At 33.3% G+C, this 12179-nt stretch overlaps 1 protein-coding gene across 1 annotated transcript in view; it reads right to left on the bottom strand.

The window, feature by feature from the left end:
- Window positions 1-12179, bottom strand: part of CCSER1 (coiled-coil serine rich protein 1) — a 1392827-nt gene that overhangs the window by 431791 nt on the left and 948857 nt on the right. The window contains exon 12 of the mRNA XM_078068968.1: window positions 10771-10815. Coding sequence (XP_077925094.1) covers window positions 10771-10815 — 45 coding nt within the window. The remainder of the gene's footprint in view (window positions 1-10770; window positions 10816-12179) is intronic.

Below are 12179 nucleotides of genomic sequence, written 5' to 3'. Positions count from 1 at the left end.
TTCTACTTATCCCATTAAATCTGACCATCTAGTTTTCTTTCCATTTTTTTTTTGTTTGTTTTGTTTTACTGTCATCTTTTTTCTTTCTTTTTTTCCTCTATCCTGATACGTGTAGTTCTTGCTTCACTGATTTTCTGGGAAAAGAGCCCAGCAGATTTAATGTTTTTCTTTTACAGACTACCTCACGAATTTAGGGTATTAACTCTACACTTGCAGTGCTGTCAGGCTGAAAAAGAACTATTCATGCTATTCTGTCAGTTAAATACCTACAAATTTGTAGCTCCCTAAAATATATATAAACTCTATTTTATTTTTAAAATTCAAATTATTTTCTTACTTTTTAATTTCTTATCACATTAGTAAAAATTATTTTAAAAATACCCATTCTGTCAATTAATTTTATTGCCCCAAGACTAATATTTTCTCCGTGCTAATCTCAATCTCTTGTTCTTCACATTCATATATCACTTCATGTATCATTTTACAGAGCATCCTTCCTTAATTATTACAGATTAGTTTAAATACCATTTAACCATGTCATTTCAAAATCTATACTGAATTTGTATGCATTATCTAACTTTTGGCAACCAGTTAATCCTCTCTGCACCTGAATCAGCCTTACTGTTACAAAAGGGAATTACAGTTCAGGATGGTCATATTAGATGAAAAGGATGAGTGCCTGAAGACCTTGCATAATGTAATCCTGACAAAGGAGAATGGATAATTTAAATACCTGAATTAGCCCCACCATACAAGAGCATTAAACATACTTTAAAACTCACTTGGATCAACAGCTTTGAAATTATGAAACTTCGCAAATTTAAAAAAAAGTCAACTATATTAAAAATTTCCCCACAATTGAAGCTTTATAAATATTTATTTTTCTCACAATTTCAAATTTCTATACCTCCAATTCACCTAAACTGTCATCAACCATTATCAGTATCTATTTCTTTAAGTAGAATATAATGGGAATAAATGAAATATAATATACTTATTAATTTTACCTTAATATTTATAAATGAAACCAAACTATATAAATTAAATACATGTAAGTCAAAAGGAATAAATGAGTGATCAATATAGAAAGGAACTAGCATAGATGTTCTAAACCCAACTATCAGTGATTCTAAAAAGGAACAATATTCAACTCAACAAATATTTATTGGGTGCTTTACTATATCCCAGGAATGATACAAAGTTTTATAAGTGCAAGCTGAATAATACCCTGTTCTCTAGGAACTCTATCTGACAGACTGGTGGAGAGACAAATAAAAAGAGTCACAATGTAATATGATAAACATAACATAACAGAACTATGAATCAAGTACAGCTTTTGCAAGTAGGAATCCCTGAGAAGTTTTTCCTTGAATAGGTAACATTCCACCTGAGATGTGGTGCTGACTAAGTGGCTTTATACTCAGAGAGTGGAATGTCTACTGTCTTTATTAATTCAAAGTAACAGTGACAATAACAAACAACAACAGTATTAAAAAAACTTCCATATTGGGTATTTTTATTGGCACCAGACATTGAGTTCATTATTTTTCATAATGCAGTCTTATTTTCTTTATGCATAACAATTCCATGAGGTAAGTTACAGCTACAAATTTTAATTTTAAAATGAAGAAACTGACGTACAGGAAGGTTATGCAAGTTGCTCAACATCACATTGCTGACAAAGGGCAGGACTGGTATTGGAAGCTCTAAAATATGTGTTCTCTAAAAAGCCTACTCTCCTACACTGCCTCTTATTATATAGTCATTTCTTGTTTAGAGAAAATTTAATGAATTTTTGTGCCATAGATGTCTTTGTCTACAAAATATATATAAAATTCTTATAAATTATTTTATGATCCTCTTGAAACTCCATTAACATCTAAGCTGTTTGCAGTTTTCTTTGATCTCAAATTGTCTGAGTTCTATACAAGAGCATCTATGAATTACTCCATTCTCTGGAAATGAATACTAAAGTTACTATGTTCTCCAGGCATCACTTACTATTCTTTTAAATGCTTTTCACATTCCTTTCCTTGCTGCCAACTCTTGAACTATTTTCAGCATGGCTCTCACCTGTTTTATTTCATCAAAAGTTATTTATTAAGTTTAGTAATATCTTTTTCAAGGCAAATTTGGAAGATTATTTGCTTTCCCTGATGCTTTTGACCTCTGTCCACTTTTGGCATTTTTGTACTTGGTGTCACTTACTCTCAGCATTCCTTGTAACCTTTACTTCCAGAGAGTAAACTAGAGCAAATACGTTATTGAATATAACTGGTTAGAGGAGAAAGCAAAAACATCTTTGGTAGGCCACAACTGGAAGCAAGGAAGACAAAATAAACCATTTTTCCATTTTTGGTAAAAGGTAGCCAAAAGGTTATATACAGCGTATACAGAATGTTAAAATTGATTCCACGTGCTTCAACAAATGTGTTTAATTTCTAGAATTCAGACTGCTAGAATATTAAGTAAATTTGTATTTTTTTTTTTAATGTTTTATTTGAGAGGGAGAGAGAGAACACACGTGCATAAGCAGGGGGAGTAGAAGAGGGAGAGGGAGAAGCAGACTTCCCACTGAGCAGGGAGCCTGACATGGGGCTCGATTCCAAGACCCCGGAATCTTGACCTGAGCTGAAGGCAAGATGCTTATAGCTCACTGAGCCACCCAGGTGCTCAGTATTTCAAGTGATTTTTACTTGAATAAATAATTCTGTATTTCAAGTGATAATAAATCTGTATTTCAAGTGATTTTTACGTAACCAAGCATAGGACAATACTCATGATTTGATTTAAAATTTCTAAATATCATTGATCTACTCATTTTGAATCTAATATTTTTGAGTACCTACAAATAAGAATACAAACTCCCATAAGCCTTTACTTTCTCTCAACTGTTTTGGAGGATATTCCTCTAGGTCCTATTTGTGATTGTCTACCCCTAAGGCTGTGCAGAAATGAACAAGCAAGTATACTGCGGATTTTCCCAGGCAGAATATTGTCTAATCCCCCTCCCTTTAGCTTATAAAAGAGTACAGGTCATGCTAATGTTCAGCATTCACGTATCAGCAACAATTTGGTTTAAGAAATACAATGGATCAGATATACATTGAATCAGTAATGTCTGGATAGAAAACTTTTAATTTACTATATTGCCAACATTTGTCTCCCCTTACAGGATATATTATTTTTAATCAGTGAAAGATAAGCCCCCCTCCCGACTCCAGATGTAATAGATTTAGAGAAGAGGGACAATTGAGAAGATAACTTTGCAATGATGACCAGGAACTAAGTAAGAGGACAGCCCCAGTCAAGAGGAAAATTGCACAAACTGCTTGTTGCAGATACATTTATAATTTCCTAACCCAACTCTTAATGATTGAAAAATAATGCAAGAAAATGAAAATGGTGACTCACCTTCCATTCCAAAAGAGTCACTTAGCGTATATCTTCCCATACCACCACAGTGTTAAGGAGAATATCCAGATCATGAGTTTATCATCAGTGATGTGACTATTTGAAGACAGGCCATTATGGAGGTAATTAAGGTAATATGAGGCCATTAGGGTTGGCCTAAACCAATATGATTAGTGTCTTTATAAGAGGAAATTTAAGCACCCACAAAAAACAGTGGGGTATGTGAACACCCCGAGGAAAAACCATATAAGGACCATGCCATTTGCAAGCCAAGGAGAGAAGTCTCAGAAGAATCCAAATCTGCCAACACCTTGATCTTGGACTTCTAGCTCTAAATCTGTGAGAAATCTTCTATTGTCAAAGCTACCTAGTCAATGCTACTTTGCTCTAGTGGCCTTAACAAACTAATAGAGTGTGTCATAGCAATTTTACTTAAAGCTATTATTTTGAACACAACTGTCATTTGCATGAGTCTGAAATTCTCTACTCTTTACATTTTTCATCTAATTAAAACAATTGTTCATATAATATTTTGACAGTACAATGTTTCTTAGAAGCTCAAGAATCCTAAATATATGATTCTGTTGTTAGGTAATCTTACTTAAAAATTTTAGATTACATACTAAGTAACAATGTGGTGATCACAGATTAAGGACTGAGGGAGGTCCTGTGATATAATTAAAGGACAACAGTGGAACTGATCAGGAGTGCTCCATTCCATTAAGCTGAGTATCAAGGTCCAGAGAACTGTGTTAAAGTGACAGATTTCAGCACACGATGTAATCAGAAAGTAGACATAATGTCAAATAACTGTCCTCACCTGAAGGGACGACCAAAGAATGGGAAGAGATTTGGGGATCTACTTCCAAGTAGAGAAAAGGAAGGCCATGGAGTTATCCAGAGAAGAGAAGCAGTGGGTTCTTATAGGTTTACAGGATTTTAATACATTAGTCAGCAAAAGCAATTGGACATTTATGTGCGGATTATTTGTTCTACATGAAAATATAAATCGAAACGGAAAAGATACTCTCTTACTAAGTTACGATTAAGTATAAAAAAATGTTTATTTTCTTCTGTATATTTTTGAGGTGGCAATTGGCTTCTATTTGAAACTAAGAAAGGAATCATAAGTGATCTCTTCATTTATATATGAATAAATACTTCCCTGATGAAAGCAGGCTGACTTAATTAGACCATCTGGAGTAGAATATTTCTTTTGTATCAGCTGACATAAGCAAAGGTCAAGAAATAACTGCAGATTCACTTACATACAAAATAAAAACAACAACACAAAAAAAAATCCCTGTGTTTAAGAATATACTTTCAAAAAAATACATAAGGCAGTGGAATAAAACCATAACTTGTTTTTATCTTTTCAACTGAAGATATCCCCAGTATTTAACTGAGTCTAAAAACAATGTATCTTCCTTATAAAAACAGGTATCTAAATTTATATTAATTAGAAAGTCAAAATCCTTGTACTATAATCCTCCTTAGTCCTCATCTCTTTGTAAAAACCACTTTAAAATTATAAATCTTTACAAATATCCAAATATTTTTGAAAACAAAGACTCGTAAACAAAGAAAATATGTTGCATTTAACAAAGAAAATATGTTGCATTCATGAACCCTGAAATCAGAACCTTCATTTACTTTACCTATTGTGCACATGGATGCAAAGCTATCATGTCATAAACTCTGCCTAGTCTCTACCTGTTACATTGTTTTATAAGACTTGCCTTTAAATCATCCTGCCTGGACCTTACTGCTTTTTAAATACCCTCCACATTCCCCATTCTCCATAACCTCCTAATTTCCCTATTTAGAGACCGACTAAAACTCTGTCAATGTAGTGTTCTTTTTAATTGCAGGAGATCTAACAGTTTTGCTTGATCAAAAGATTTGTTTCTTTGTGGTGTTTTGGTAGGTCAAGAGTCAAAAATTATAGCAGTCTCATTGAAATCCCCGTGCAACCCGACTTAACCTCCTCTCCTTGAGACATGATCCTCCGAGGCCACCGAAGTCCCACAGCAACAATGAGGTAAACGCTGCATTGCGTCTAACCTCTAAGTTCTCGTTGTCAACCTCCCAAACACAGTTTCTGCCTCCTAGAAATGAGAATGTTTTTTTGTAATCCTTTGCTTATCTAATCAAATTTGAAAGGCCTTACCCTAGATGAAAACACTAGCTGTTGTACCGACAGCACTACCCGTACTTTGTTTTCAGGACTTTCCATTGTGAGTCAGTAAGAAGAGGTCTAGCTACAAGCATTCATGAGTTTAGAAGGTTTTGACATACTGCTTTCCTTTAGACAAAACTCTTGAGTATCCTTTCCAAATTTCATAAGGACTTTCTTCAGTCTTGTCTTCGTTGGTTCTACTTAGTTTAATTTTGCTTAGAGTTAGAGGGTTTGTTAGGTTCCCCTTCTGGGCTTAGGCCAGGTTCTTAAGACAGGAAGTTGCCCTGGCAAAATTTTCATGTGGTCTTCTCAATCTATTTGGCCCTCTAGGTCAAATTCCTGATTACTTGATATTTTAACTCATGCATGTTTCTAACTGGCATAATTCCATCCAGGACAATGTGAAATTACAGAGTCAATTTGGGGAAACTTCATTTCATGCCGCTGAAGCTGGCTTCCTCTCACTTCTCTCCTTTCCTCCCACTTTTTTTTTCCTGCTTCTCTTGGGAAATACTGTTTTGTCACTGTCACATACTCAAGGAATATCTAATCCAGCTAATCAAATATATCCAAAAGAAAGTGAAAAAAATTAAATGGCATGTACCTCTTTTTGATTTTTTTCTTCATCTGAGGTACTACTAAGGATGTTTTCTTTCTTACTGAAGTGGATCTAGTAAGTTTAGTTATGCTTAATCAACAGGTTTCTTTTGGATAGTCTCTTGGAATGTCAACAGTCTACAACCATAGAAGAGACCTTCAAATTGAGATTTTCACTCAGAAAATAGAGGGGATATGAAAAATAGCTTCTAAAACTTACAGGCCTTATGCATTTCTCCCTGCAAACAATGCTAAGTGGAAAATGTATATCCATTTTTCTCTCATCTATGATATAAAATATGAAATTAAGAATTACTGAGGTTCAAAAAAAAAAAAAAAGGATTTCTAAGGTTAAACAATGGATTCCAAGTAGATTTTGTTGTCCTATTTGTAATTTGTCATCTCAGAACCAATTTAGAATATAAAATCCTTTAAGTGTCAGGGTAGGCCTTGAATATCTTTGATTCCCATGGAGTAGGCTAGTTCACGTAGAGAGCAAAATATTCCAACAATGTGACACTCTGTCTCTGACAGAAGAATAAATGACGGGAAGATCAGATAATATGAAAAATAATAATGGTAATTGTTACCATTTATTTGGTGCTTCCTATGTGGCAGGCACCATGCAAAGAGCTTTGTACATATTAACTCATTTTATCATTTAACCACCTTTTGAAATAGGAATAAATATTATGGCCTCGTGTAATTTTTTCAATTAAATATTGATTTATAAGCACAAAGATCTTTCACCTCCTTTACTGTCAATTCTGAGAAGGGGAAAAAAGGGAATATTTTATTTTTTACTGAGTTCTTAAAGGTCTCTTCATCTCAAAATCAAATTGTAAATCAGTTACATCTCAGCAGCAAACTATAGGCACTGAACACTGAATAACTCTAGCTATAAAAGGAAGAGTTATCTTCATCTCAGCTTTTATATCTCAAAAAAGAATACAATATTAGCCAATATATATTTCCTTCCCAAAATTGTGTTATCACTGAGGATATAAAAGAATTTCTCATTCTACCAAACTCTACAGCAACCGAGAATGGTCTAGCTAAAATTGAACAAAAGTAGAAACTTTCAGTCTATTCTGAATATTGAACAATAAAGAAAACATGTTAATGGAAGACAGTTTTGCAGAAAAAAATATTAAAGATAACTAGTAATCATGATCTATTTCTTAGTAAAGATTTGTTATTTGATGCATAAAGCTACAAAAGAAGTATTTTCTATAATTTCAAAATTATATAAACTATTAGATTTTAAGAGAACAATGGAACTTCCACACTTTTTGCTATTCTTTGCTGTTCTTATTTCCAAGAACAATACACTTTCTTCAAGTTTAGTTCAATCCTTAGAGCTCACATATTTACCTTCTTTTATTCTGTTAAAAAACAACTCTCTCCAGAGGTCTGTTGGACCTAGGAGAAGTAATATTGAGTTTTCCTAACATAAGCAATAACCTAGGCCTAAAATAATCTGTTTAATAATTCTAACTAAATTATATATGGAAAGAAAAATCAAAGGTGATTTGTATTTTGCTACACATGAAATAATGTTTGTGCTAATATTCCAGGTAGATAAATTATTTTGAAATCTAGAGTGTCATTTATCTCATTCTTTAATTTTTCTCTCTTTTAAGGCTCAAATTTAAAAATGATTTTCACTGAGTCTTTTCTCTGAGTAACAAGATCTCACTGGAGGCAGGAGTTTCATTTACAATCAGGTAGAAATCCTGGTTAAATAATCACATTTTGTACAACATTCCACTAATCTCCCTTTTCAAACAACCATTATGATTAGCCCACTCTCAATTTATATACAGTGTGCATGTATAAATATGCAAAAATACTCATGTAACTTTTTTTATCGAACTAATATCTATTTTCAAATATTTCACAATAATACAAGTGATTTAGGTGCTGCCCATCTCCATTTCCTTTGGAAAAGTAGTTTATATTTTAATTGCTTCCTAATTTATATTTTTATACAGCACATAATGTTTAAATGTGGCCTTCCTGTCTAGCAATTAGCTTTTTAATAGTATTTACCACTTAGCTAAATAGCATATTACTGCCTGCTTCAATTTTCCATGCATGCTCTAACCATTGTCATTATCTCAAATAAGTAAATAGAACACTTTAAACAACATGTCTTAAACCTTCTTATAAATATTTGGTAACAGGCCCTAGGTATTACATCCATCAACACCTAGTGGGAAAAGCTGTCATTTAAACTAAGACAAATTAATTCATCTTAAGAAGTAATCATTGCTATTAAATCTTAATCAATCACAATAGCATTAGGATAAAGAATTCTAAGAGAAGGCTTTGAGTAAGAATTTTCTAAATCCACACATTTCAAATTAACATAGTCGGAAGTATACTGTACATCACTGTAAAGCACACATAATAGAACACAGTAAATAGGAATCAGAAAGATATGTGGCATTTTGTAAACAAGAGAGATCAGGAGGCTTTTAACATAGTCATTACACTCTTTGTTTATAGATCACCTACCCCTGAGACTTGCCAGAACAGTGTTCACAACATATTTCACCTAATTGTCTGATACTCTTCCAAAGTCTCTTACCATAGAATATATAGGGCTTTATAAACACGGGGAAAACTAAGGTGAGTGTTAGGTTAAATAGAAATATGCCCATGTAATCCAGTGTTGCACAGAGATCAAGTGAAGTGGTTGTTTTGAATTTTAATAGTCACCATTTAGTTTATATTCCGGATTGTTAGTGTCAAGTGTCAAAGACAATACTGGGCTCTCACTGATCTGATGAACTTACCTTCTTCACAATCACTCCACTAACCTCAGGGAGAGACCCAAAAAATGTTGTCCCCTTTATGCAGATGTATATATTATATTGTAGATCATTAAAATTTTGACCTTCACATAAATCATAAAACAGTTTTAAGAAAAAATAATTTAAAACACATTATCAACATGTTCTTTACCCACAAGTGCATTTCTAATAAAAACAAAGTCGGAGAAAATGAAAAGAAAAAGCAATAAAATTTAACAGTAACTCTTATCAATAAAAACCAGTCATTTGGCTTTTAAAAATAACATAAAAAACCACAAAAGCTTGATAAAACAAATGAAGAATTTCGCTATCACTTAGCAATGCCATTATACGGGCATATGGATTTAACATAATTGCTATTGGACTAGGAGACAACAGGGAGAAGCTGGGTAACTCCAAATTCTATTTCCTTAAAGGCACTGAATGAGCAGAGATAAATTGTGGCAGTACTGCTTGGGTGTGAACTTTCCACTGAAGAAGTGATGAGCTAAGTTCTTTCTCTAAGTAGATCCATTTTGGTCATGTCTGGATGAAAGTGGTTACCCTCCCAAAACTAAATGGTTCTGAGGTCTTCCTTACACACCCCCACCCCCACTCTCTCTTTAGAAATGACCACATCCTTATTACCTTGCTTTCCTATAACATGAAAAATATCTGAAGACTTATCTACATTTCACTTTCTCCAGCTTTTCTGCCAATGTGAGCCAATTATTATGTGTCCCTCAAAAGGAATAGATTATTTTGGGTGGAAACAGCAAATAAATAGGAAAGAGGCCCTAAATTACAAGTTTACTAGGATCTAAAAGGCCAAATACTAAGAACACACAACTGGAAATTAAAACAGCAAAGGAAGAAAGGGAAAATACTTTGTAACTCAATACAGAAGAAATCTCTTTTTACAGAAAGAGAGGCCACAGATGGGGAGGGAGTAATATTTATTGTCTCATTTTGTAAAAGAAAATAGTTTCACTTTTACCAAAAAATTATTAAATAAATATCATTTTAAAATAAACTTACCTTTTGGGCAACAAGAAAAATATTGATTTACAGAATTAAATATTACACTCTACCCCACCTCCAACAATCCTAATCACAAATATAGCATTTACACACTTTAGCATGGAAAGAATTTTAATTGAAGTTAAGTCTGCCCATTCAATTAGAATTAGAAAATCATAATATATATAATGTGCATGATACAGTATTGTGTTTGATACTATTTAAAGTTCCCCTCTTTATAAAGCATCTGAGATAAACAATAATTAGAGAAAGCTTTAAAATTGCTAGTCTTACCAAAGCAACTTTACACTATCAAATAATGCATGCCAACTTTCTAGCATATGCCAATGGCCTTGGATAGGAGAGCAAAGAATCCCAAATGCCATAAAATGTTTGCATTGTTAGAATTTTGCTGATTTCTCAGTAAAACATTTTAAATATAGCCTTGTGATGTTTAAGAAGGACTGCTGCCCCATCCACGGGGTCCTGCTGCTGCAAAAATCCATTTTAATAGAAACAATCTTTACCTAAAACCAGAGAAACAGTACTTTCTCTAGTTTCAGAGAAATAAGCACAAATAATACATTTACATAAATGTGTAAAATGTGCTTTGACCAGAGTGAATGGAATATATGTACACGAAATTCCTCTCCACACATTCTCATCACCATTATCATCATCAGTCACCATCACCCACCATATCACTGCAACACTTGTAAGCACTTTCTCTTCTTCCCTTTTCCTCTCCCTTGACTTTCTTACCTCTCTCCCTCCTTGTACTGCCTCCAGTCTTTTCAGGTTCAAACCCTGAAAGAAAACAAAACAAAACAAAACATATTATTGCTGGCAAAGAAGTAAATAATACTTAGTAACTAGTAGTGCAAACATTTTGAAATAAAATAATTCTCTTAACAAGGAAGATTTATATATAGATGACTGTCTCACACATACGCCAATAGCTATATCTGAGTAAGTCTTCAAATGTGCTACCAAAGCATTTCTTGCTAAATCCCAAGATCATAGGTAAAAATAAAATAATAATAAAATAATGAAATGCAAGCATTTGTTTTAGCAGTGATTGCCTGTCTCTTGGTGAAGCCACAATCTAAAAGGTACTGTCTAAAACTGAAGTAGCACATATAGGATTTTCTGTGAGCATAAGATGGGAGAGGCTCATTCAGCCTGGGAATGGGCATTCACACAGAGGCCACAGAGGAGATCACATCTAACAGTCTTCGAGGCTGAGGAGTACCACCTACTGTATACAACACTCTAAAGACCTGGCTACTCAAAGTGTGGCACCTGATATATCACCTGGGGACTCACTGGAAATGCAGACCATCCATGAGGACGTAATGTACATCATGGTGACTATAGTTAATAATACTGTACTGCGTATTTAAAATTGGTAAGAGAGTAAATCTTAAAAGTCCTCATCACAAGAAAAAAAATTGCAAATATATGGTGTTGAGTGTCAACTAGACTTATTGTGATCATTTTGCAGTGTACACAAATATTGGGATCATTATGTTGTACACTTGTAACTAATGTTATATGTCAATTATGCCTTAATAAAAATTGCTTATTATTTTAAAAAATGCAGACTGTCAGACCCCACCCAGGACACACTGAGCAAGAATATACATTTTAACACACTTTCCAGGTGATTCATTGGCATGGAATAGTTTGAGAAGTACCTCTTTGAAAGGTCTAGGAAAGATAAGAGTGGATTAACTGGCATACGTAGTGAAGTGGGCACAAAGGAGTGGATAAAGGAGTGAGGGGGAAATAAGGTTATAAAAATGACCAAATTGTGAGGTGTTTAAAGAGAAGGTGTTTGGACTTACTCTTTAAGAAAATGCTTACTTTGATAGAGTTTTTGAAAATTGAGATTAAATTTTTAAAATACCAAAGATAGACATAAATGAGGACTCACATACTCTTCTACTTTAGTCTATATCTACATTTCATTTTTTCCCTTTCTATTAGAAACACTATCAGGGGAAAAACTGAAAAAAAAAATTCAAATAAATATTGGAATTTATCTTTATCATAAATTATTTTCACATGTCTCTAAATTATTTGATTTAGCTTTAGAAAACATGGTTTTAACCATTTTATAATTATCATTAAGAATTTTGATTAAGTCCAACTATTTCTCTATTTCTGAT

The sequence above is a fragment of the Halichoerus grypus genome, chromosome 3, assembly GCF_964656455.1.
Source record: "Halichoerus grypus chromosome 3, mHalGry1.hap1.1, whole genome shotgun sequence".
Classification (NCBI taxonomy): Eukaryota; Metazoa; Chordata; class Mammalia; order Carnivora; family Phocidae; genus Halichoerus; species Halichoerus grypus.
Note: the sequence above shows the minus strand (reverse complement) of the source record. Positions and strands in the feature narration are given on the sequence as shown.